Raw genomic sequence first — 26,993 nt, forward strand, 5'->3', positions numbered from 1 at the left:
GTGAGCCACCGCGCCCGGCCAGAATTTTGATTTTTTTTAAAAAAAGGTAAATGACTATGAGCCTATTTCTGGCTCTATATTCTGTCCCATGGATCTGTTTGTCAATCCTTATGCCAATACCACATTGTTTTGGTTATTGTAGTTTATAGGTCTTAAAATCAAGTAGTATAAGTCTTAGGATTTTTTTTGTTGTTTTTTAGCATTGGGATTTTTAAAAGCTCTCCAGGTGATTCTCATGTGAGCCAAGGTTTCTAGACCCAGCTTTCTCTGTCACTATCTCTAGGCCTGCACAACAATCCAATTAGTATACTTGATCCTACTTCCTTATTATCTCGGAATCCTCTTCCTCCCCAGCTCTAGCACTGATGCATTAAGGACTTCATCAGTTTTTCACCTGGCTCTACACTACTTCTAGAAACTAAATTTCTAATTCCTTAGTATGGCTGAAATCACATTTTGTGATTAGGCTTCCCGATACTTTATCCATTAGGCTCCCCAAAAAAGTACCTTGAATTTTAGCCATATTACATTTACTGTTACTCTAAAGTGCTAAACTTCAGCCTTACCATCTTTGCTGTTCCTCAAATGTCTTAAACTTCCTCCTGCCTCCATGCCTTTGTCTGTCCTCCAGCTTGAAACACCCTTTCCTCCTGTCATTGCTTATCATTTTCCTCCTTCTCTTTCGACATTCATCTGCCCCTCTCATCTGGAAGAGATGTCCTTCCCTGGTCCCCATGGCCCTCTGTACATGCCTTCATCACCAGCACTAAGGTGCTGTGGTGTAAATGTTGGTCACCTTGATGAGTAGCCCAATTAATCTGTAAGCTTCTTGAAAGCTCAGACAGTTGTGTTTCCATCTCTTGTCCCTATTGCCTAGCAATGTGCCTGGCACATGTGAGGTACTAATAAATGTTTATTAAATGAATGAAGTCTGGGCTCTGATATGCGTTGTGATTTGGGGAAGATTCCCTAATCTCTCAGAGCACCCTATTTCCTTATCTACAAACTGGAAATAACACCCATGCCACAGGTGGTTATGAGACTTAAGTGAGCTAATCTATGTAAATAAAGTCCATTGTGTGGGCCTGGTACACGGTAAGCGTTCAATAAATGTTGATCCTTTTCCCTCCCTTTTCCCACCATTCACGGGACCCTTCAGAGATACTCCTTCCCACGCACACTTCTTTAACTGGCCACTAGGTGGTGGCAGCCTCTGGCCTGACATTCAGTCCCAGAGCTGCCCGCTTAATGTCCCATCCCAGGCCCTGTTACACTCTGACAGAAAAGGAGGGTGTTTAATAATTTGCTGCGGGAGCCAACAAAGGAGACATCCTTTTTCCACACTAACTTCTTTGCCCCATCACCATTCTAGGCATTCCAGTTATGAATTTCAGAGAACTCCTCCTTGATTTCCCACTATTTTGGTTATAATTCCAACCCAATGATTTGAAGACAGAGGAAGCTGCTTAAGAATAGAAGCTGAGAGAAAGAGAAGATGCTGAGGCAGGGAGGGATTAAACAGAGTGCTACAGAAGAAATCCAGAGAGGATGTTTGAAGCCACATCCCAGTCCAGGGCAGGCACCCCTAGTCCTAACGCTCCTGCCAGCTCCCACTAATCGAGAGCTCCTCAGATGGGGTGGATACAAAGAAGAAAAAGACATGGCCCCTGCCCTCAAGGAGTTCACAGAATGAAGTGCTAAATTCTGGATACTGAAGCTATCTTGAGTACAAGTTTGGAATAGGGGAGATAGGCAGGGCGAGAGTAACAGGAGAGCTTTTCGGAGGAGGGCAAAGAGTGGGGTTGTGGGGTGAGGGGCAGTATAATTAAAAGGCTCAGGTAGAACTATGCATTCTCTCATCTCACAGAGACACCCTCAGCAGCTCACATACTGGAGATAACCCAAGCTCCCAACAATCGCAATAGATTGTAGAGCATCCAAGCAAGGAAATTCCAAGTAGCAATATGAGCTAGATGTGTGCATACAATGTGGAAAGAAATCAAGCTAAGTTAATTGAAAAAAGTAAGTTATAGACCAATATATGTTCTATGGGCTCATTCGTGTTTTTAAAGAATATTCAATTATATTTGTATACCATTAAAAAAAAAAACACTCCTGGAAGGAGAAAGAATGAACCATTAGTAGTAGTTAACTCGCAGGGTGCTGCTGAAGAATGGGAGCAGAGAGAGCACCAAGTTTACTTTCACCTTACACTTTCCTATACTCTCGGAGTTTTTTAACCATTGGGTTTTATCATTTTCTTAACAATACAAAGTTAATAAAAATAAATATACATTCTCATTCAGATAGCAGGAGCTGGGAGGTGGCGAAAGAGAAATAAGTGTCCACATGCCAGCTGAGGCCAGATTTTGGAAGGCCACGACTGAAGAAGAGTTCATGTTCAACTCAGTTGTCCACAGACACCCAGGAGAGGTTCACCAACAAGGAAAGCATAATTTTAGGAGATTCATCTGTGTAAGACAGATGTGGGGTGAGGGGAAGAGCCCTTTCACAGCCCTCTCAGGCTACATATAGTTGCTCCAGATATCTTTTTCTTTTCAAAGGCATCTGAAGTCCATTTTAACCTGATTTCACTTGGATCACAACATTGGGAAGGGCCACTGGAAGGAACCTGGTAGGCATGCATTAAAAACATTTGGTGAATCCCCGCCATGTGCCTCACGCTGTGTCGGGCCTTTAGAGCCGTATAAAAGGAGAAATAAGACCCCACCCCTGCCCAGAGAAATTCTCTGGCAGTGGAAATGGAAGAAATATGAGATATGTTTCAAAGAAAGAAAAGACAAGCTTCGAGCACAGGCTGGCGAGATTGAATATAGGAGGAAAAGGCCCCCTTTGGAGTTCGCAAAAAAGTCTGAGGTTTCCAGTTTGGGAGACTAAAGGAAGGTGGCAGTGGCCCTGAGCAAAGCAAGCTGGAAGAAGCTGAAGCTTGAGATCACTGTCATTAAGGGACAAGTCCTCCATGCTCCTCCCTTTTCTGCCAGGGACAGACTGGAGTGGGAACTCCAGTATTTTCCGTAACTAGAAATTAAAAGGGAGAACGGTGGTGCAACCGTCCCTCATCTCTAACGTCAATTTTCGGCAGCCGACATAGCCTGCCCGGCCCCCTAAACCCTGACCTCCAGACACCCAGAAAGTCAGACACCAAGGGTACAGCTTCAAAACGCCGCCCAGAAGGGGGCAGTGGCCAGAAGCACGTTCACCGGCCCCTGGGAACCGCCCAGCGCCTTCTGGACTCAGTATATCATTCCCGTAAAGGCTGTCCAGGGACAAAGGTCCGGCACTCAGCAGACACCCCTTTAGAACCAGAGGCCTGGAAGTGGAGATTCAGAGTCTCTCATCTTGTTCCAAACCCTGGTTGCTTGGAATCTAAACCGACTTGGTAGGAAGCCTGACAGAAGGTATAAAACACACACACGCACAAACAAATGAGCCCCGACCTCTTGGGGAGAAAGGGGGTGGCCCTTCCTCAACCCCACCCGCAGGTGACTCACCTCCCTTCAAACTAGGGCTTGCCCCTCCCGCGCCCGGTGCCAGGCGGGCAAGGCGGGGCGGGTACTAAGGTGGGCTCCATCCTCCAGCCCTAGGCTGGCGGACAAGCTCCGGCGTGTCCCCGCGGGTGTCCCTGTTTACTCCGAGCCCCGGAGCGAGGTGGGGGGCGGGACCTCGCGGCCCCTCCCCCACCCCGCCCCCCTCCGCCGCAGGCCCCAATCCAGGTCTGGTCATACAAAGTCTCCAAATCTGAGCGCTGCCTTTCCCAGTACCTTCCCTGCACACTGGCGGCCCCTGCCCCCACCCGAGGCAGGGGAGGCATAGTCAGGGTTCCCCGAGGAAATCAGGCCTTGGCCCGGGCCACCGGGTACTGGACCTCCCAGAGGGGGCCTGAAATCCTAGTATATGACACCGAGTTTCAAAGAGGAGCCGCTCAGCTCTCCTCGCCCACTGCCCAATCCCACCCTCAGTCCCTTCAGCTCTCTGGAGCTCGCAGGAGAAAGGCCCAGCCAGGGGAGGGGACGCCTCAGGCCCCAAACTGGCTAGCGGTCTCCCGAGTCCCCCACTCTCGGACCGCTTCCCAGAACTCCAAATACTGTCGCTGCTCCGACTCCCCCTCCCCAGGGCAGCGCGCCAAATCAGCGCATGCGCACTCACTGTATTGCCGCGTAGCTCTTTCTACCCCCCCTTTTTCTTTCCCCGCCCCTTCCCTCCCTCCCTCCTCTAGTCGTCCCCTCCCTCTCCCCATTCAGCCCCCCCCGCTGCACTTCAGTCCGGGGAACATCGGTGCGAGCTCCAGGCCCATGCACTGAGGAGGCGGAAACGAGGGGAGCCCCCAGAGCTCCATCAGGCCCCTTCCACAGGCTCCCCAACCCGGTCCACGCCCCCCACCCCCCACCCCGCCTCCTCCCAATTGTGCATTTTTGCAACCGGAGGTGGCTCCGAGATGGGGCTGTGAGCTTCACCCGGGGAGGGGGAGAGAGCAGTGAGGAGTAAGGTGGGGAGTAAAGGGTTTGGATTTGGGGGCAGGGGTGCACCCCCTTCAGCAGGCCCTCCCTAAGGGGCTCAGAACTCTACCTCTTCACCCACGCCCCTGGTGCGCTTTGCCAAAGGAAAGAATAGAAAAGGAGGAGGGGGAAGGAGGAAAAAGGGGGACCCCCCAATTGGGGGGGCAAAGGCGAGAAGTAGCAGGACCAGAGGGGAAGGGGCTCTGCTTGCATCAGCCCACACCATGCGGACCCCGCTACTGCTGCTGCTGCTGCCCCTGCTCTCAGCTCTGGTCGCGGCTGCTATCGATGGTGAGTGAGATTCTTCGGCCCCCTTGGACCCCTGGGGGCACCCCTCCCCAGCCCCCACTCCTGCTTACGGATGGGGAAGGGAGACGCGGGAGGGGGTGCCTTTTGTTATCCCGGTCCAGCTGACACAGCAGCCGCCTGACTGGGGGTGGGGATGGGGGTCCGATTTGAGGGATGGGGGCCTTGGGCAAATGATGCTTCCGGGAGCCCCCCAGCCCAGACAAAGGCAAGAGGCCTGGATAGAGAGAAGACTCCCCGTTTTTCTGATACTGGGATCCAGAGGCCTTCTCTTCCTTTCTCTGTTCGGGGAGGGCCTCCGCCTCCCCTACATCCTCCACCCCCCCCATCTGAATTGTGAAGGAATCCGGATTTGCAATGTACGGCTGCAAAAGGGGGTGGGGGTGGGGGGTTTTTTGCAGTGGCCTCTGAAGCGAAGGGAAAGCCCGGCCAGGGGTACCCCGCTGGGCAGAGGGCAGACAGGCCAGGAAGGCCGTGGGTGGGGAGAGGGAGGGCCCCCTGCTTGGGTGTGGAATCGCCCTGCGCCCCGGTGTGGAGGCCTGGTCTCTGAAGTGGGGCTCTTCCCCCTCTCAGGGCCTCTGTCAGTAGCCTGGGTAGGGCTGTACTGGGGGGCGGAGGGGGGCGCTGGCCATGCTATGTGACTTTGAATATTCCTTCTTAATTCCTGGGAGCTTTGAGATGAACAAACGTCAGATGTCATCGTTGGGGAAGGGGACTGGAGAATGGCTTGGAATGCTGGAGTAGGAGGGTGGGGGAGGCTGCTTTCTCCCTGACTTCTGGCTGGATCACAGTTTGGATTGGAAGGAGAGTTGGAGGTTGGATGGGGGTTATGGCTATGTCCCCACACTCCTTCAGTAAATGTGTTTATTCCCTGCCCCCCATATACATCCCATATACACACACACTTTGTATACTGCAGAGTTAGGCTGGGGCTAGAACTGTGTTCTTTTGGGGAAATGGGGTGGCCCTTTCCCCTTTTTCCGTCAGCTATTTTTTCTCGTACTTGTGAGTCACTTGGTCAAGTCTTGCCCAAGCTTTAAGCTAGGGTCACAGGGTTGGGCTGGGCTGCTGCCCTGATTTGAGAAAGGGTGGGATCTCATCCCTTCCAGTCATCTTAGCCCTCTCATCCAAAGACAAAATTGGGCGCAGTACCGTTGTACACCCCCTCTTCTGTCTTCTAAGTCTTGCTGGGCTGGGACTGGGAAAGTTTTTCTTTGAAACCAGATTATATCCCCTAAGCCAACTTGCTTCAATTGGGGCAGGAGGGTCAGAGGATCAGAAAGTGGCTGTGCCCAGAAAAAGTTATATTCATTGGCCTTCAATCATGCCATCTTGGGGACTGTCTGCTCCCTCCTCCCCCAATTTCCAGGAGGAGGAAAGAAGCTCTGCCCTGAGTATCCTCCAGGTCAGCCCTCACAGCTGGCCCCTGCCCATGGCTCCCTTCATTAGCATGTTCTTGTTCTCAGCCCTGTGAGGTGAGAGGGGAAACTGAGGCAAAGAGGTTTGGGTGCAGCTGCTTCTGGGAGGGTTAGAAAAAAATTTTTGAGAGAGAGAGAGACCCATCAGGAGCCCTGTGAAGGAGGGTAGCTGGAGTTAGGCAGAAGCAAGAGCAGAGAAGGCCACCTGCCCACTCAGGATTGAGCCCCAGGTAGCTTCACTCCCGGGTCCTAAAGGGGTTCTATTTGCCACACCAAGTGGGTGGGGGGTGATTGTAAGAGGGAGTCTGTTCATATTCTCCTTGATTATCTCCCTACCCTTTCTTAAAATCTCCACCCAGTCCACTTCTGCATCTCCAGCTCGGACTGAACTCCATCCACAGCCCCAGGGAGAGGATCCATCCCCAGATGCACACCAATATTCGTATCTTGGGAATGGGAATATAAATAATTGGTTCCACCCCACTCTGAGGGGTAGGAAAGGGTGCATTGCATAGAAATGTTGGTCCAACTCTCTCCAGAGGCAGCCTAGGGGATTGCCTTGTCCCTACTCCTCCCTCTCACCTTGGGACCCATAGACACTGAACTTTCTTCTTTGCTTTCCAGAGAAGGAAACCTTCTGGCCCAGCTTATCTGACTTAGTGTCTAACCTTCCTTCCTCCTGCTGTCACAGCCTTGCTGCTTTCCCTCCATGGAAGCAGTCCTAGGGGCCTTCCCCACCTCTTCTGCCTTCTCCTTTATGCCTAAAACTGCCCTCCAGGGTATGCTCTTTGGGGAGAATTCCACTCCCTGCTAGTAGACAAAATTCAGTATACTTGCCACTGGGGAGGATGGAAAAAGATGGGGTGGAGAATGGGGAGAAGAAGGGATTATTGGGGGCCCTGCTGAGATTAGGGAACATTTTATCATGGAAAGGGCACCCCCAGGCAGATACAGCTCAGGAAGAAGGTTGACTTCCTCCCTCTCCTCCTCCCCATCTCTACACACATCCTTGAGCCAGTATATTACCAGTTACTAGAAAATGTGGGCAGTGGAAGTGAGGTATGAGGCTGGAGTGTTAGCCTCCTGGCTCCCTGAGAGAAGGTCCCAAACCCCTTTCTCCCTGGTCAGACCCAGATCCTTAAATATCTCCCCTCATCTTTCAAAGCAGGGTTATTTAGGAAAATAGTTTTAGGATTGGAGGAATATTTTGATGTTTGGGGCTGCTTCATAAGACTTCCTTTTCTTCCAATCTTGTTCCCTCTCCCTTAAATTTCTCTATATTTCTGTTATCCTCAACCACTCCCTCATCACTGGGCCTCCCAAAGGATGACAGCCGGGGGTCCCTGGCCAGAGTCAAATCCTGTCCAAAGCCCCCACTCTTCAAAATCTCTTCCTTACCTTTGGAAAACCCTTCCTTACTGAAGTCTAACTCCTTTTCCTCCTGCTGCAGTCTCAGAACCCCCAAGCCTAGGGGTTTACTCCCCGCCAAGTATTCTGCTCTTGGGGTCCTTCCCACCTCTTGGTCTCTCTACCTTTTAGGTTCTCCAGCTCTGGATAGGGGGCTCACTGATCTTGGGGAATCGCGGTGCAGTTGAGTGGGACTGTGCAAGGGTCCCTGACTTGGTGGTGGCGGGTATAAGCGGTCAGGAAACCTGGCCTCCACTTCTGTCCCAGATTTCAGCCTGGTTAGCAGGATCCTGTATTGTTTGGAGAAGGAAGCAGTTGGCTCTGGAGTGTTTCCGGTGCAGTGGCCTCAGGCACCAGTATAAAACCTCCCTGGGAAAGAGGTGAGGGGTGTGGGAGGAGAGACAGTTGTCCCTCTTTCTCCCCCAGGGGAGACTAGAGGCTCTCCTGGGACTTGGTTTCCCTGGCTGAAAAGCTCCAGTTTTCCTTCCTCCCACCCCCCTGATTCCAGGGGAGGCAGTGGCCTGCATTCTTGGGTCAGACAGTGCTAGGGCCGGTTGTACGCTGCCCCCCACCCTACTCTGAGTCTCGGCGGGGTAGTCATTCTCTGGGTTCATCCCGGGACAACTGTGTCACCGTCTTGGCAACCTCTAGGCTGAGCCCCCTTCCTGTCTTTCTTGCCTGTCTGTCTATCTGTCTAAAACTGGTGTGTGCTGTCTTGGCCTTTCAGAACCTCTCTGTCTCTCATCTCTCTTATTGCCCATCCCTTGTGGCGTTCTCTGCCCTGACTCTCCCCATTTCCGTCACTTATCTTATTTTTCTCTGCTTGTCTCCATTTACCTCCATCCAGGCCTCGTGGTGTCCCCTGGGCTTTCCCATTTGCTCCTGAGCCCCCACCTCCCCATTCTGGTTATTCTTCCCCTCCCTGCCAGACCCACAGTGTCCAGTTGGGCAGTGAAAGTTCCCCTCCGCTTTCCTCCAAGTTCCACTTTCTTCTTCCCCCTCACTAATTTTGGGAATGGGTTTTGGAGAGAATGTTTCTGGAAGAAAAGAACTTGATACCCTTTGTGGGTTAAGATGGAGAAAGGAGGTATTTCAGATGGAAGGAGGGAGGTTAGACTTCTGGTAGAACTTCCTCCTGACTAGGAGCCTAAGAACTGGAGAAGGATGCAGGGAGTGTGCAAGGGCTTAGAGTTTTTGCTTCTGGTGAGCATAGGCCATGTGCGTAGGGTGGGGGGGAGTAGGTGGGGAGGGCTAATAAAGGCCTGGTGAGAGATATGGTGACCTCTGGAGGCATTCTAGGGGTCTGGATTTTATTTGTGGGGAAAGGAAAAGATGTTGGGGAGGTCACAGGTCAGGCTAATATCCTACTGAGTCAATATTGACTCAGAGTGGAAGGGGAGACCCTTCCCCTCCCCTGGCGATCCAAGCCACCCCATCTGTCCATCTGTCCAGGCCGCAAAGCAGAGGCCCAGACTCAGGAATGACAAAAATGTGTCTGAGCCTCACTGAGCTGCAGGAAGGAGCCACCGGGTAACACCCAAAATACATAAAATTCAGTGGAAAGCTCTCGGTTTGGGTCTGGGAGGCCTTTGCTGCCCCACCCCCATATGTCTGAAAGTTCAGATTCCTGTAGGCTCTGCCCCCTATTCCCTGGGTTTCCCCCCTTCCCTTAGACATATCGTGCGGTTCCCTTTAGAAAACATCCCCCCACCTATCTCAGAGGGCAAGCCTGTCTCTCCGTCTGCTGTGTCCACTCTTGAAAAGGGCCCCAAGGGTCTCTTTCATGCTTTTCCTGCCTCCTTATCCTTTAGGAAGCAACCATCTGCGGTCTCAGTGCTCTTCTTCTCCCTCACTCCCTCAGGGGTATCGAAGGATGGGTCCCCCTCCTCCAGAGAAGCGTCTTTCAGGGCCTGGACTTTCCTGTCGCCCTCTCTTCTCTGGTCAGACATTCTCACCCTCCTCCCCCACACCACCCCCAAGGTCCCAGAATGGGACAGAGGATGACAGCCAAGGCTCAGGCAAGGCAGTGGGGTCTGTGTTGTGTCTGGACACACACCCAACCCTACACCTCCTGCCCTGGCTCCAGCTTGGTGGCCCTGGGGGCCATGGCTGGGCTGGACGCCTGGGTTTGGGGGGTGTGGGCAGGGTGTTGGCCAAGTTAGCATGGCGGTCACATTCATCTTCAGGCAAAGCTGAGAACAGACGGCCCCTGTGTCCTGGTGTTCTTCCTGCAACCTCACTCCCTCTCCTCCGGCTCTAGTTCTCTCCTCCTCCTTCTCCCTCCTATCGCACCCCTCTCCGTCCCATTCTTGTCCCTCTCCATGTCCCCCATGCCCTCCCCTCCTCTCTGAGAGCCCTGGAGGCCACCCCTTACAATCCCTCTCCCCACTGCCAATGCCAGAGAAGGAAAGAGTCCTCCCTGTGTTTTCCCTTCTCAATGCGGCTCCACCTGCTCCGTTAGTAACCACTCTGTGCCTCAGTTACGAAACCTCACCCGTAAGATGCAGATTGCAACGGAACCCACCTCACAGGGTTGTGAGCCTCTAACTGAGTTAACACGTACAGCATTTCAGATCAGTGGCTGCGCTTAGTGACCATGTTAAAAAGCGTTAGCTCACAGCCGTAGGAAGCCCCAGCTCTCACGAGGGGTGGGAGGCAGGGGACGCTGTTAGTTGCTTCTGAACTTAGGGCAAAGTTGTTCCCTCATCTAAACTGCAGGCCACAAAGGAGGGTTTTCTGGTGCTGGATGCAGATACAGAAGGCTCAGCTGAGGGGAGTGGGGTTGGCTTTGCCTCTAAGCAGATTATTAGTTTCCTACCCCACCCCCAGCTCAGAGTGAGGCTTCCATGGGCTATGTAGACTGCCCCAAAGTAGATTATTTGTTTCTTTCCTCCCCTCTCCCCCTGAAGGAAATCAAAGACAGGCCTCAGCCTTCTCACTCGAGATTCCGGGGCTTTCTCCACCATCCCTGACAGGAAGGAAGTTCTTTCTCATATCTCTCCGCAATCCTTGTGTTGCCCTGGCCCACGGGACATGTGCCCCTGTGTCACCGTGGTCTGCGCCTAAGGAGATGCTGCTGGGGGACAGGGGCCCGCACCCTCCTGGTCCTTCCACTCGCCCCCATCCCCCACTCCCCTCCCTCTGCAAGAGCACATCTGGTTTGTGAATCTCTCTCATTCCAGCTTTTGGAGTTTGCCAGCTGCTGTTTCCTCTGTAGAGTTCAGGCCAAAAATGGGGGTGGGGGACAGCGGAGGGACTAAGTGAGGGCCAAAGGAGAGGGGACTGTAGCTGGAACGTAGAATGGAGGGGAGGTTAGAGTGACCAGCTGGTGACCTCAGGCCCTGACTGTGCGCTCTGCCCTGGGGAGGACCACATCCCAGGTGGGGAAGGGAGGAAGTGGATGGCATGGGGGTCTGTTTCTGGGTTCCAAACATGCCATCTGCCTCTGAGTCCCAATCCACCCCCCTACGCTGCCCCCCTCAGCTGGCCTCGGCTGGTCAGGGGAAGCGGACGGTTCTCCAGCATGCTAACTAGGCTGGCGGGCTGTGTTTCCCGGGAAGACCTCACAGCTGGCCCAGTGGGGCAATGAACTCAGCATTATCCACCTCCTCAAGGGGCCTTTATTCCCGGCTCAGGGTGGAAGGGAGGGGAGGGGGGCTGGGGGGGCCTCGCTAGGCCATCCTTGATGTGTTTCCTGAACTCGGTCATTCTGGCCAGGGGCCTGAGTGCAGTCCCCTCTGGCAGAGATGGGGTTTAAGGAGGGAGGACATCTCCATGGGCCCCGTCGGATTCCCTGCCCACCAAGAGCCCGACACCCTTTCCTTATCCTCTGTCTCTGCCCTCCGCTTGAGTTAGTTGTGCACACTATCTTCTCAGGGGACTGTGTCTCCTGAGGGGCATAGGGGACATCTCACCCTTCCTTGGCACCCCAGTGCCTAGTGCAGCGCCTGGCACAGAGCTGGCCTTCAGCGTGTGCCAGCAGAATAGAAATGGCGTTGACACAGCCCGAGGAAAAGGCGACGAAGGGCCGGGAGACTGGGAACCCAGCCCTGGGTGGGGGTGGTGGGGACGGGCATCTTTCCTTCCCATGGAGGACGTGGCGACAGGGGTTGGAGGACAGCCCCGAGTTTCTCTCAGGGAGAATGGGAGGACTGGTCTGGGCTGCACTGGTTCAGAGCCTGCCATCGGCTGAACCGGTTGAGTCCTGGTTTTGCCGCTGTCAGCTGTGGGACCCCGGGAAAGTCACTCAGCCCTATTTCCCCATCTGTGAAATGGCGGTATTAGTCGTCCCTACTTTGTCATCCTGCGGAGAGGACTAAATAAGATGATACTTGGAAAGAGCTGGTTTACCACAGTTCCCAGCGCATACTCAGCCCGTAGTAAGAGTTAGCTGTTAGCATTCTTATTTCCTCCTTGGGGAATGAGGTCAGAGGATGGGAGAGAGGCAGAGAGGTCCTGGACGTGGTAATTTCACAGGCTGGCTGGGCCGAAACCAGCTCCTGGAGGTCATCCCAGCCATCCCCCTGCCTCTGCTCCCTGAGTCCCTTTTCCTGAGCAATCTTTAGGTGCCTCTTACCTCCAAGGATGTGTACTGCAAGTCCCCGTGCCCCCCGTCTACCCAGCAGGAGAGGCTGTCTTTAGAGAATGGAGGTGGAAGCAGGGCTCTCTGCCCTGCCCGCTCCTGCCCGGCCTGGCCCGGCCTCGCCCTCGTGCACCTTTACCAAGGTGCGAGGCTGTGTGTGCGGTTGGGGGACATCCTCACAGTTCCTGCCTGGTGGGGGCCTGGTGGTTAGGGGTTGGGGATAGATGGGGTGATAGGTCAAGGGACCAGGAGTGTTCCAGAAGGCAGGGAAGCAGAGAGGTCAGAAAAGACCGGCCCTGGGCTTCTCGTGGAAGTGAGAGGAAGATAAAGAGAAAACATGTCAAAGGCCTAACTCCCCCCTTCACCATCATTGTAAGTGACCAAAGCCAGGGGATGTGTGTCTGATCAGAGTAGCCAAGAACAGCAAGGGCTTTGACCCTGGCTCCTAGGGACACGCAGCCTAGGGGGCTTGGGTGGGAGGCAGCAAAATGTGCTCCTGGATCCCCCCTCCCCCCACTAGATACACAGTGTCTAGGGGAGACCCAAAGCTGCCTCCTGGCTCAGAGTCTGGGCCAGCTGGGGACTGATGCTGGGGAAGGAGGAGGAGTCCTGGGGAGTTTTAGGGCCACAGAGTTGGCCTCCACCCTTCACTTACACCCCCCTTTTCTTGCCTTGCTCCTAGTCCCTAAGACTTGCAGCCCCAAGCAGTTTGCCTGCAGAGACCAAATCACCTGCATCTCGAAGGGCTGGCGGTGTGATGGTGAGCGGGACTGCCCCGACGGCTCTGATGAGGCCCCCGAGATTTGTAAGTACCTTTTCTGGATCCCTGTCCCCAGTCCCTTGACTTAGCTCTCTTCCTTTGGCAAGCGTTTGGGAGGAAGACAAGTGATCTCTAGCCTCGTGTGGACTTTGCTCTGGGATTTTATTTGTCTATGACACAGCTCAAACTGTCCTTTCCCCTCTTCAAAGTGCCCGGCATGGTGTCTGGTGCACTTAGAAATGGCACCTTGGATTTCTCTCAGCCACTAACCCTCAAGCCTGTCAGACACAGTGTTCTCTGATTCTCTGGGCTGACAGCTTTGCAAGACGGTGGCGCAGGCTCTCTTCCCTTCTAGCTCTTGCCTCTTCCTCCCATCTCTGAGCTTCCCTGACCATTGACGAGAGGCCCCCAGGTCTTGCGGAGTCACCTTTGGAGTCACCTTCCACCCCTAGGCTCCCAGGCCAAAGGCCACTGCTCAGCCCCTGTCCCAGAAGCCCCACCCCTGTGCATTTCCCACCACCCCCGCCTTCCCCTGCCCCCAGTAAGTGGTGTAATCAGAGGCAGCTGTTTAAACTGGGAAAAAGGTCCCCGCCTAGCTTTCACCCTGCCAAGGGTGGGGGGGTGTTGGTGGAGGACTTGCTGGCGGGACCCCAGAGTCCTGGGCAGCTGGCAGAGTCCTGGCGTCTCCACCTTCAGCCAATGCATCTATGGTGGGGGTGGTTCAGCCTGGAGTCTCTTCTCATGCCACCTTCACCTGCCACATTTCTGACCTTGATGCTTGGGTGTTAGGAGTAAAAAAAGCCATGCAGAATGGCCAGATCTGGCTCTTTTTGTTAATTCTTCCCTTAGTAAACCTCACCTTATACATATCCCCACGCTGTTCACTCTCATACACACTCCTGGGCCCATAGTAGTCACACACAGACCCACCTGGGCACTGATGCACCCACCTCCACCTAGATAAGGGCACAAACATGTTCTCACAGCAATGCAGAGTCAACAGTCTCAGACATGGAAGCAGAAACACAACCTACACTCAGACAGATGCCCCCAGACACACACACTGACATAGAAACAGACACATGCACATGCATGCACACAAACCCCCACCCCAGACTCACTCACAAAAAGACATGGAAACTCATACTGAGGACAGAAGCACCAGCACACATAGAGACACACAGATACACCCTCACTGCACACTGTTACACACACTGCTCCCTCACTGTGCGTGTGGACTCCTGCTCGGGCACACACGGATAGGTGCTCCAGCACGTGGACATGCTCACTCACACATACTGTCCAGGCTTAAGGCCAACAGGCAGTGGTCTGTCTACCTTATCCATCCTCTTGGGCAACAGAGGAAGTACCAGAGACATCACTAGTTGGCCACAACCTTTGACCCTTCCCAAATCCTTCCATCAGGCTAGTTGCTCCGAGGTTGGAAGTTTAAAATAGTGCTGTCCGATACTAGTATATTGCAAGCCACATATGCAACTTTGAAACTTTCTAGTAGCCACATTTAAAAAGGTGAAAAGAAACAGGGGAAATTAATTTAAATATTTTATCCAGTGTATCCAAAGTACTATCATTTTAGTACAGTATATTATCCATATAAAATTATTAGAGATATTTTGCATATTTTTCGTATTAAGTCTTCAAAATCCAGTGTGTATTTTATGCTTACAGTTTAGCCACATTTCAAGTGCCCAACAGCCACATGTGGAGGGTGTTATGTGTTGGACAGTGCATATCTAGAAAATTTGGCACTGCTCTTGGCCTCAGGCTCTGTGACCTGGGGAGCTGTAGGAAGGAGATGTTCTTTGTCATTTGAGCTTCTCTGCCATAGACTCTGCTTCCCTCAGCTCATCAAAACCACTGACCTCAGTCTGTGTCTTCAGCATAGAATGTTGAGACTTTGGTGTCCATAGGTGTGAGACATTTGGGATATGGACTTTTTACTGAAGGCCTAGTTTCCACCTCCCCCTGGTTGCTTCCAGATGTGTGGCTACTGTTGGGAAGGGCGTAGAAGAGCTCTAGGTGGAAGAGTCTAACCAGCCTCTGAGGCCTCCTGAGATCTAAAAAACACAGGTGTCTGAAACCCTTATCCAAGTTTATCCCCATCCCCATCTCCCAGTGAACAGCTGGCCAGACAGCCTCGTAGCCAGCTTGGTCATGCCAGCCCTTCTGTCTGCCCCCAGGTCCACAGAGTAAGGCCCAGCGATGCCAGCCAAACGAGCACAACTGCCTGGGCACCGAGCTTTGTGTTCCTATGTCCCGCCTCTGCAACGGGGTCCAGGACTGCATGGATGGCTCAGATGAGGGGCCCCACTGCCGAGGTAAAGACTCTTCTGTGCTCTCCAGTCCCAGGCGGATGCCGTGTGCTCTCAGCGGGCACCTGGTGGGATTGGAGGCCCGCCATCCCAGGATTGCCCTCACACCTCCAGTGAGGATGAGGCCTTGTCCTGGTCCCCCACCTAGATTTGCCATCAGACAGTAGAGGAAATTGGTGGGCCCTTTCGGCTTGAAGCCTGGCCAGACAGCCCTGTGGGCCTCAGTGATGGGCCTTGGCCTAGGCACTTCCCTCTGGCTCTATGTGCTTGGACAGGTTGCTACCTCTCTCCAGCCTCTCTCTAGGCCCCAGTTTCTCATCTGTAAAATGAAAGATCAGTGTTTTCATACTTGTTTTTTTTTAATAGAGTGGTCCTTTCTTCTAAAAGTTTTCTACATGAAACCTGAGTGGGAACACAGGAGCAGAGATGCAGTGATTAAAGCTGGAGTTAGGGATCTAGAGTTCAGTTCACCTGCCACCCCCACTGGTGCCCTGGAAGGCACCCCCAGGAGCTGCAAATCTTTGAGGGACCCTGAAGCTGCTTTGGGCTCTCCTTCTCTGATGTTCTGTACAATCCGAGGGGGTTGATGGGAAAGCCATCCAGGCTGAGGAGGGAACATAAGCGTGATAAGTCAGATTCTTCCCGTCTGTGGCTCAGGTCACCAGCTCTGCAGTCTTTCCCCTGAAGGTCCCTGCGGGCTACAGAGAGTCTGGGCCACTGAGTAATTGGGGAGGAGACCATGATGTGGGGGGAGGCAGAGCCTCAGGCCTGCATGTCAGGGAATAGTGACTTCTCCCTTCTGCTGTCCTCGGGGCCTGGGCCTGGAGCATGAGGCTGGCTGTGAGAGGCCCTGAGCAAGGCCCTGGGGGACGGACAGACTTGGTGGGGTCGGGCCGTGCCCTGTGCCACATGCGTGTCAGAAAACATCTGCCTGTAGGAGGAGACACGTCTGGATCTCGTTCACTTGGGGCAGGGAGTTTGTGGAAGGTTTTTCCTCCTTTCCTTTGGCTGATTTTGCATGTTTCTGCCTGAAGCTCCTGGGATGGAGGCCTGGGGGCTGACTTCAATTACCGCTCGCCCTCCTTCTTATGGGATGGTACATGTCCAAGTTTACTTCCTTTTGAATACCTTTTCAGTTTCCAAAACAACATAGAACCTCGAAAACCTAGGACTTGAACTTCCATCTCTGATACTACAGAAGTTGGGCCTCCTCATCCCCCCACACCATATCCAGAAGAGAAACTCTTTTCTAGGTTTTCCAGAGCAAACGATATTTTCCCCCTTTGTGGGGGAAGGCTGGACAGGCAGCACAGATGGGCTCCTGGGTGGAAGTGGGGAGGAGAAAGAATAGCTGGGGCCTGGCCCCCCATCCCAGCTCTTCCTGGCAGGCTTAGCGCCTCTAAACGTCTTAGCATCTCAGCAGCTCTCTCCTAAGGGGGGGTAGGGGGAGCGGGGGTGTGAGGCAGCTGGACAAAGGGGTCTTTGTGGCCAGGCCGCCTGGCCCCACGCAAGGCCATTAACTGGGTCGCTGGTCTGGGGGGGCAACTGCTCTCCCACCTCTCCCCCTCCTGTCCCATTCCCTTCTGTTTCCCCTGTGGAAGTGGGTCAGTGGCAGGAGAAACATTAGAAAAGGATCCCGAGGGAAACAGTTTTGCTCCTCCTTCCCATCCTCCACCTGGACCTTAGGCCTGCTCTCTGAGCCCTCTCAGGCTCAAGGGATGGGTCGCAGGGGTGCTTCCAGGCCAGGGCTGGGATCCTGCTGAGACAGACTCGATTCCATGCCCACTCTTCCCCTTCAGCTGCAGCCAACATTGTCATCCCCAGGCAGTGCAGACCAGAGGCAGACGAAAGGGATAAGACTCACCGTCCCTGCTTCCTGTTGACCCTGACAAAATCCCAGAACCCCTCCCCGTGGGGATGGAGGTGGTCCAGAGCAGCCAGCCAGGGAAATGTGGGTTCTAAGCCATAATTGGCTGTGTGACCTTGGGCTTGTCTCACATCCTTTCTGGGCCTCAGTTTCTTCTCTTACAAAATATAAGATTTTATATTTATATAAAGATGGAAGGGTGCTTCCTAAGGCCCCTTCCATCGTTGACACTGCAGCCCTTAGAAGTGGTTTCTGAAGGTTGCCTGGAATTGGGAGAAAGTGGTCTGCCAGGTCTGAATGTGTGTCTTTCCTGATCCTGCACAGAGCTCAGAAGCAACTGCTCTCGACTGGGCTGCCAGCACCATTGTGTCCCCACACTCGATGGGCCCACCTGCTACTGCAACAACAGCTTTCAGCTGCAGGCAGATGGCAAGACCTGCAAAGGTACGTGAGTGCACATGCTTATGTGCATAGGTGTGCGTGCTGGGGGCCAGGTAGGGGCAGGGGCAGGGGGCCTGGCTGGGGCAGGAGAAAGAAGGGAGGTGCAAGAGAGGGAGGGCCACTGCTCCAGGGCATGAACATTTGCCCTAACCATTTGTTTCCACCAGACTTTTCAAAATTCACCGTAAAATTGTAGGTCATCTATGAATTTTCTTGTTGTAAAAAAATTAAAGCATTACAAATAAAACCAAAATCCCTCCTGACAAATCCCCCTCAATTCTGGTCCTTGTCCCTTCTCTGCAGAGGTCAACTCTATTATCAGTTTGCTATCTCTCTTTCCGGGCCCTTTTTTTGTGCATTTGTGTACGTGTACTCATGGAAAATCTAATCGGAAGTGTTGCTTATGTGTGTGTGTTCTTCTTACATAAATGATATCACACTGACTGCCTCATTGTCAGTGGCTTCACTCATCAGTATGTTCCAGAGACCTTTTTCTGTGTTAATATGTAGAGATCTACATCATTCTTTTAAAAACCACTGTGATGTGAGACTATTACCACAGTTTACTTGGCCATCTCCCTATTGATGAGTAAGATGTTCCCAATTTTTCGCTGCCACAAGCAATGCAAACTTTCCTGTTTTAAATTTGCCTCCCTTGGGTCTTTGCGCAAATGCCGTCTTCTTGGTGAAGCCATTCCTGACCCCTCTAAAATCACACCCCACCCCACCAGCAATTTCTATCCCTTTTCTTTCCATTGCACGGGCACCTCTAACATACACTTTACCTTTTTGTTTCATTTATTATTATAATAAGAAATATTTCATTTTTATCATAATATTTCAAGTTTCATAAGGACAGCATTGTGGGTCTATTTTAAGATTCACTTGTGTTCCCCCAGCACCTGGCACGTGGTAGGTACTTAGGACATCTTTTCTGAATGAACGAGTGACATATGCTTGTGTTTTTCTCTAGAGTAGAGTCCAAGACTGGACTTCCTGGGTGATAAACTTTGCACATTTCATGCTGTAATCGATTCTGCCAAACAGTCCTTCAAAGTAGCTATAAGGATGGACACACTGGTGGTATCTGAAGAGCACCTGCTTCCCTGCCCTTGTCACACTGGGGATTGCCACACTTTTGCCCTTTTCTCGGCAGACTTTGATGAGTGCTCAGTGTATGGCACCTGCAGCCAGCTATGCACCAACACAGACGGCTCCTTCACGTGCGGCTGCGTCGAAGGATACCTGCTGCAGCCAGACAACCGCTCCTGCAAGGCCAAGAACGGTGAGTGGGGTTGCCTGTGGCCACAGTGTGAGGTGCCCTCAGTGCTGTTCCCTGATGGGTGGCGGCCTGAGAGGTCCAAGGGCCCTAGCTGCACTGACTCTTCTCTCCCCATCCCCAGAGCCAGTAGACCGGTTCCCTGTGCTGTTGATTGCCAACTCCCAGAACATCCTGGCTACGTACCTGAGTGGGGCCCAGGTGTCTACCATCACACCTACTAGCACGCGGCAGACCACAGCCATGGACTTTAGCTATGCCAACGAGACTGTGTGCTGGGTGCACGTTGGGGACAGTGCTGCCCAGACACAGCTCAAGTGCGCCCGCATTCCTGGCCTAAAGGGCTTCGTGGATGAGCACACCATCAACATCTCCCTCAGTCTGCACCGTGAGTCATCTGCTCCCAGTCGGAGAGCAGGGGAGGGCAGGGGAGATGGGCAAGAGGGAACTTGTCTGGAACAGGGGCAGGGAGTTAGCCAGGATGACCCCTGTCTGGGGCAGGAGACTAGTCAAGATGCCCTGACTAAGGCCAAGGTGGAGCCCTAGACATGACGCCTGTTTGGGGCCAGGGCAGAGCTTTCTCCCCTCTCTCTGAGCATGTCTCTGGATGGCTCCTGCATTTCTGGCCCAGGGATAAAGGGGCAATGAGTGATCAATCTCTGGAGACCAGGGACTGTCCCTCCTCTGAGAAAGCAGCGTTGATTAGACCACAGGGGACTTTCCCATGCAGTGGGAGCCAGGACTAGGGAAAGGAATTGGAGCCTGGGGAGCCCCGTTAAGCTGTGGCTGAGGGCAAAGGAGCTGGGGCCTGGCACGGTCTGTCTCCAGGTTCCATTGTTTCCCTTGGGGGGCATTGCCAGCATGGACTCCCCACTGCAGGGTGGGTGGGGGATCCTGTGCCTATTTCTGTGGGGCTTTGTGGCGGTGAATGAGACTATGGGAGGAGCATGAGCCACATGAGCATTTTAGGATATCCTGGATGTTCCCATGCGGGCTCCCTCCCTAGGCTGTACTTTCCTAGGGGTGGAAGAAAGGGTGTCACAGGATGGGGCATGAGCATGGCTGGGTGTAGATCCACTGCCTGGAACAGTCCTGCTCATCTCAGATGTGGTTGCACAAACAAACAAAAAACCACAACAGCTTTAACTTCAGAATCTGGCATCATCACATTTCCACGAAATGCAACACAGGGCTAAGGGGAAGAATCTGGCCTGTAGTTGATCTGACCCCCTGGGGGAGAAGAACTTGATCTGTGACCTTGCGTAAACCAGAATTCCCTGTCTCTGCCTTGGCTTCCTAATCTGCATAATGGGTTTGAGCTTGTAAAGGACAGCACACATTTGAGGTTTCAGATTGCAAACCTTGGGCCCCTCTAGAAGATCTTCAAGTTCCTTTATTCGGCCCCTGTGATCCCCACAGAAAACAGATCCCAGGAGGTTACATTCTGGGAAAGGGAAAGGGGTCCTCGGGAATGGTGGGGAGCAGGGCTTGCCCCGAGAGCCCTCACTCGGTGCGGCCTCCTCATGTGGGCCACATCTTGGCCTTTGGCTCTTCCAGAGCATGCCCAATGGTGTTCAAAGCTCACCTGTGATCAGATGTGTTCCTCCTTGGGGTGCTGGGCTGGAGCCTGCCAAGTCTGGTTGGCTGAGCTCTTGAGGAGTGGGCCGCTCAGGGAACCTCGTGGCCAACAGGGTGGGATTGGGGCAAGACCCTGTGATACAGCCACCCTCCCCATTCCTGGTCCTCTGCCCTACCCAACAGGCCTGTCTGGGAAAACAGCTCCAGCCCTGCCTGAGGGCCAGACAGTGGGCTTGTAGGTAGTTGGCTACCGGGTACCCTGGTGGGAAACTTCTCAGCTTCTGCTGCTGGCCCGGTCCCCTTATCTGACTTCTTCCCCAGGAGAAGCAGGAAATAACCACAAGCAGGCACCCCTCCCTTGGCAAATAGTCTTGCCTCCCAGTCTGCTCGACTCTTTGGGCCCCTCTGGGGCAGAGTCCAGAAGGCTGGAAGAGTCCAAGGTTCTGGGGGGAAATGCTTGTGGGGTAAATGAGTAGGTTCCTCTTGCCCCAATTTCTGTCCCTTCCTCTCTGCCCTCCCCCACCCCACACCCCTGCCGCCTGAATGTCTGGCTGTCACCCTGAGGATGGTTGTTTTGCTCTCATCCCACAAACTAATTATGGGCCCTGAGCTGAAGATGTCTGAAGTGTCTTTCTGCTAGTACCCTCCCCCATCCCCAGGTCATTCCTCTCCCCAAGAGAGGCTGGCTGGCCTGCCCTGGTGTGTGGGATGGCTGGTCCCAGGCACTCACCTGGCAGTGCCTGCTGGCCTGTAATTAGCTCCCCAAGGAGGATAAAGAAGAAAAGATGCTGCTTTCTCCTGCTTTCTCTCTGCCCTCTGGGGCAGGCCTCCCTGCAATCATCCCATTCTTTGCTATGACCCTGACCTCTGTTGGACCCCTGGGGCTCAGCCCCTTGCAGGAGGGGTGGACACAGAGGGAGGAGTCTGACAGTTGAGAGGTGTTGGAGCCAGTGAGGCCAGCCTGCTGGTGTGGGGCGAACAGGGAGCCTGCTCCAGAGAAAACTCTGGAAACAGAAATAGAATAGAAAGAAGGAAGGAGGCCAGGAAGTGAGCCTGCTTCACATGGTTCCTGGGACATGTGAACCAGACCTGCTCTGAGTCCTGAGAGCCCCAGAGGGCCTCTAAAGCCCCGCGGGTTTTGTGCCTGGGCTGCTGACCCTTCCTGCCCTGGCCCCAGTGTCTTCCCTTAGCCTGGGTTGGGGTGGGTCGTCTCTTCCCTGCCCACCTGGGATTGCACCCCAGAGCCCATCCTCTCCTCTGCCTCTGGCCCAGCAGGAGGACTAGGAGGCTCCCATTCCATGACTGGCAACCTGGATTGTGAGAGCCGGAAGAGAAGGGAAGACCCTTAGCAAGCAGCGGGAGCAGCCCCCAGGCTTTCAATACTGCGTTTCCCAGAGCGACTATGCCTTGACTTTTAGGTGATACATGGACAGGCTTTTTTTGTTGTTATAATTATGTTTTTATTTGATACTCATTAGGAAACTCCTATAGCTAGCATATTGAATCTCTGATTTCATAAATTGTTTAGAATGCAGCAAAGAAAAGAGAGTTGATTTAAAAAACTAGTAAGAAAATAATAACACAAGCTATACGTAAACATGGCAAGCATTTTGAAAGTGATATACAAAAGATTGAAGTTCTGGAAACTGAGGCTTAGAGGCGTCAACAGGCCTGGTAGTCCCAGAGCCAGGGACCTGGCCTGCCCACCCTACCCCATCTGTGACCACCCTGTCAGGGAACTCCAGCCCCATCCTGCCGCTACAGGGCTGCCCCTGGGCAGGGCTAGTGGTCCAGCCCACTGACCCCAGCCGAGCCCAGCTCTGCTTCTCCCTAGCCAAGCACCTCTGACCTGTATTCCCCTCAGCTCTGAGGATGTTTCCGCTGCAGAAAGAATGAGGCAGACTGCAGGAGTGGGGCCCCGGGAAGGTGTGTGTAATGGTAAGGGGGGGTTCTGAGGTTGCAAATAGAGGCCTTGGAGGAAATAAGGTTTGCTGAAGTCACTTAGTAATTTTGGACTCTGTGTGAAAGGATGGTCTAGAGGGGCCCTTGGAGGTCCCAGTGTTTCCTCTCCCTGCACCGTGCTGCATGGGAAGGAGGAGGTGGGTGGGGAGGTCCAGAAAAGCCCCCTAGGCTACAGGCAGCAAGGTTGTGAAACGGGTCCCCAAGTCCAGCTGGCTAACTTCACTTTCCCTCCCTCCCTCTTTCTTGTGTGTGTGTGTATGTGTGTGTGTGTGTGTGTGTTTAAAATCATCACAGGAAATGGGTAGTGATTTGTCTAGAGGGGAGGCAAAGAGGGCAGACCGCAGCCCCTCTGAGTCTATGATGAAGTGGCTCCCACTGCTGGAAGGGGTGCAGTCTCCCCACTGTGCTGGATGCCCCCAGGCCCTCTCAGCCTCCCACCCATGCCCACAGAACACTTCTAGACTTTACATGTGAAAGCTACCCACCTCCTTCCTTGGCCTATGACCCACAGGGTGTCAGATTATCTGGCCTTGGGCCCCTGCATCCTGGCACTTCTGCTTCCCATTCCTGCAATGAGTTTCCCAATCGTATACCAGCCCTTCGTGCTCCTCCTCTCTCCCAGCCACGGCCAGCCTGCGTCTCCCGGCCCAGATCCAGCCCTGTCCTCTCCTCCCCCGCTGTCTCCTTGAAGTTGCCTCTCCACCCAGCCTGCTCCCAGCATTCCCCTCCCTGTTTTCAGGCAAAGGAAGTAACTTAAGCAAGAGAGACATGTTTTAGAGCCCAGCAAGGATTTCTCAATAGTGGGAAGACCCTAAGATGAGCTGAGCAGAATCCAGGCAGCTCATCCCTGGGATCCAGGATGAAATGCCTCTCGGGGAGGGAACCAGGCAGAGGAAGGGAGCAGGGCACAACCCCAGGCTGGAACTGAGAGCAGGGGCAGGAAGGGAGTCCAAGGGAAAGAGGCAACACGATGTGGCTAAGCTGTGGACTCACTGGGGGAAGGAGGAACAGCCGAAGTCAGGACCTGGCAGGAAACAAGGAGCAAGAGGCCATGTCTTTCAGCAGTGTTGCTGCCAGGCCCGCAGTCTCCTTCCTACCTTCCAAGTCCCCCAACTCTTGATCATCCCTCCCCTCGGGTGAGATCCCTGAGTAGGATTATCAGTGGGACTGTCCCAAGACCAGAGAAGGAGGATCCCGGCAGTAGATGGGAAGGGAAAAATGATGTCCCAGCTCTAGGACAACAGAGCGAGGACTCGATATTCAATAAATATTTGCTAAACGGATCAATACCTGTGTGTCAGGCACTAGGGACAGAGTTGAAAGGCAGCGCCCTGACCTCACAGTATTTGTAGTCAGGTGAATGGGCCATGACAAAAGAAGCTCCGGAGGCCTGTGGAGCCTGTGATAGGGAAAGTGTCCTTCTGGTAGCCTGGGCCAGTCTTAAAGAGTAGTAGGTGTTGGCCCACACTGCCCACCCGGGCCCACCTGTGGTCGAGAGATCACGGCTCTGGCTGGAGGCACAGATGGCAACTTGGTGGAGAAGGTGGGAAGGGATGGGGTTGGGCGAGAGAAGACGGTGGTACAAGCAGCAGCTCCTGTGTGTGGAGCCTTTAGGAGGCACCAGGCCCTTGCTAGGGGCTGTTAGTGCACTAACCGATTTTACAGACAAGGAGACGGAGACTCAGGGACATGAAGTAACTTGCCGGTACTCCCACAGTTGGAAGTGACAGAACCACAGTTCAAACCCAGGCTGTCCATGCCTAGAGCCTAGCTGGGTCCAGGGAAGAGCAGAGTAATGGGAGGAGAGGTGGGGAGGTCCCTGGAATAAGGGCCAGAATCCAGTGTGTTCCCTGGGGATGTGGTTAAGGTGGAAGTGGGATCCTTCTTCCCCATCCAGGGACCTCACGCCATATCCTACAGCCTTTGGGTGTGTAGATGTGTCTGGGAACATTTTCTCAGGACATAATGGCCACCTTCCTTCCCCAGATTTCTTTATTTTAAAGAAAGTGACTGGAATCCTGCAGCTGAAGCTAGGGTCTTCTTGGACATGGGGTGGGAGCCCATGTTCTGGGGAGAGCAGCCACTATTTAGGGGAGTGCCTCTCGAGCAGCGTGAGTGATGAAGTTGAGAGCCACTGGAGCTGCAGGGAGCAGGGAGCACAGAATGCTGAGCACTGGGGTAAGGGGGGTGGCGGGAGGGGGCACACTCAGTACTGACGCACACACATCCCAGGTCTATTCTGGGGTGTGGAACCGAAAGTCCTTTGTGACATCCCAGGTGGCTGCGGTTTCTCCTCTGACTCCTGCATCCCCCACTCAGCTTCCTAGCCTCCCTCTTTATGCTGGAGTCCCCTGTTCCCCTGCCCCCAACCCACCCCAAACTTCTCCCACGGCACCCTCCCTCCTGTGGGTTTGAGATTCTCCTGTCCTCAGGATTTGGGGCCTTTGGTCAGAGCCCCCTTATAGGTGCTCTGGGAGGGGTCAGCCCTGAGCAGGCTGGGCCACATAAGGGACAGCTGCCCTCTGGGTTTGTGGACCCAGAACACTCAGGTCTTCTGGGCTGAAGCCCAGGATGCCAACTGAAGCCCAATTCATAGGACAGAGGGGAGTGGCCCAGACACCACCTATGAGGGAGCCCTGGGGGGGAAGTTCCTCCTCCTACTTTGAACCCATCTCTCTAGGCTGGCCTTGGAGTGGTGGCCAAGTGTATTCATGTGCGCACACGAGTGTGTGTGTGTGTGTGCCTGTGTGTGTGTGTGTGTGTGTGTGTGTGTGTGTGTGTGTGTTTGTCATGGGACAAGCAGAGGAATCTGAACTTTAGGAGACAGGAAAATAAAGTGGCGGAGGGAGTTGGATAACAAAGGTTTTTTGCTTGCAACTAATAGTCTCCAGCTGCAAAAATACCAAAGGGGAGGCCAGGCAGGCTGGGGACTCCAGTTCTTGCCAACTCCTCACCAGCCTGCTGAGTGGGGCCCTGCCTGGCCTTTGGGGAGGTGGAGGGGAGACCGGCCAAGGGTAAATATCTGAGAGCAGGGACGAGCTCTCTGCCTTCCTTCCCGGAATTGGGAGGGAATCCAGGCCACATCCTGAGGCTGGGGGGATGATTGTGGAGCTGCACCTGGGATGGGGGCATCGGCTCTCTGCAGGTTTCCTCCTCCTCCCCTCTTGCCAAGGGAAGGGTGGATGGGGAGCAGGGGCAGGGTGTTGCCAGCCCTGGGGCTGGGCAGTGACTCAGGGAAGCCTCAGGAAGTTGGAGAGAAGGACGCAGCCACGCCAGCTGGTGCTGGGAAAACAGCTTTCACTGATGGAGTTCAGATACATGCCAGCAGCCCCCAGACCCCTGCCGTGCCTGCTAAGTAAAGGGCACACAGCCCTGTTTGACTTTCAGCCACACTGCTGGCTGCCTGGGGCTGAGGCAGGTCCCCCGCTTCGAGGCTTCGTGTCCTTTGGAGTTGGCCCAGCAGCGTTCATTTTAATCTGTTTTCTCTGTGGTAACAGTGTGTGGGGCAAAGAATTTGGTTGCCTTGCTCCTGCACTGGGCCCTTTTCCTACAGGCCTGGAGCTCCCCAGGCTCCTCTGTCCCCTGTCTCTGACCTCGTTGGGATGGGACAGTATTGGGGGCCCGGAGGAAAGAATGTCTGGGTTTGGGGATGCATGAGCACTTACAGGGGTGACATCTCATCTCTGTGACATCCTTCTCTAGTCATCTGGAGTTGAGGTTTAGCAGAGGGGATCTGAAGAAGAAACTAGTTTGATGAAGGCCTCAAACTGGCTCTTTCCCTTCCTTCCCCCAGCCTTGGTCCTGTGACTGTGAGTCAGTGTCAGGGCCCAGCCAAGTTCCCCGGAAGCCACGTTCCTGTTCCCTTTGCCCCCACCCCCACCCGCACCCACTGTTAGGAAATAGCCCCTGAGTCCTCGTGGAGAGGAGGGGGATGAGGGAGAGGTTGAGCAGAACATGATACCTGCAGCTGTATGGGGCAGCATAATCCCCACGGGGTTGAGTGTGGGTAGTTGGGGGTAAGCTTCGGTCAGAAGCAGGTGGTCCAAAGATTTCTTTACCTGTTGGGGAAATTGGTGGAGATGGAGTTCAAGGCAGGGGTCCCAGAAAGTCACTGCCTTAGGAATCCCCCACTTTGCAAGAGGCATCACCGCTGATGGTGGTAGTTGGAGGGGCCGGCAAATGGATAGGAGCCAGTGTGTCTTGGAGGGGAGGGGCCCAGAGGAGGCCAGCAGGGGTCCATGTCCCCAGACTTCCTGCCTCCAAGATTTCCTGCTGCCTGGCCCTGCCCCGCCTTTCTTTGGCCCTTTTTGGCCTCTTACCTTTCCTCCAGAGCCGTGGCATAAACAGAGTATGGGCACCTGGTCTCCATCTTCTTCTCCAGCTCCCACCTTCTGAAGCCCCCTCTCTTTTTGAGCCATGTCTCAGTTTACCTTCAGGGTCCTTTCGTGGCCCTTCTAGCTTCTTCAGGGAGACAGTCTATATCCTACCCCTCACTTCTTCTGACCCTCCCTAGGACAAAAGGAAATTGAGCAATAGGGACATG

At 53.8% G+C, this 26,993-nt stretch overlaps 1 protein-coding gene across 1 annotated transcript in view; it reads left to right on the forward strand.

The window, feature by feature from the left end:
- The first annotated feature begins 4,281 nt into the window (after positions 1-4,281).
- Positions 4,282-26,993, forward strand: part of LRP1 (low density lipoprotein receptor-related protein 1) — a 76,492-nt gene continuing 53,780 nt past the window's right edge. Inside the window, exons 1-6 of the mRNA XM_012651950.1 lie at positions 4,282-4,808; positions 12,913-13,035; positions 15,192-15,329; positions 17,515-17,634; positions 18,788-18,916; positions 19,035-19,298. Of these exons, the coding sequence (XP_012507404.1) occupies positions 4,742-4,808; positions 12,913-13,035; positions 15,192-15,329; positions 17,515-17,634; positions 18,788-18,916; positions 19,035-19,298 (841 nt within the window). The 5' untranslated portion in view covers positions 4,282-4,741. The remainder of the gene's footprint in view (positions 4,809-12,912; positions 13,036-15,191; positions 15,330-17,514; positions 17,635-18,787; positions 18,917-19,034; positions 19,299-26,993) is intronic.

The sequence above is a fragment of the Propithecus coquereli genome, unplaced genomic scaffold (genome assembly GCF_000956105.1).
Source record: "Propithecus coquereli isolate 6110/MARCELLA unplaced genomic scaffold, Pcoq_1.0 Scaffold111, whole genome shotgun sequence".
In the NCBI taxonomy this organism is placed as follows: domain Eukaryota; kingdom Metazoa; phylum Chordata; class Mammalia; order Primates; family Indriidae; genus Propithecus; species Propithecus coquereli.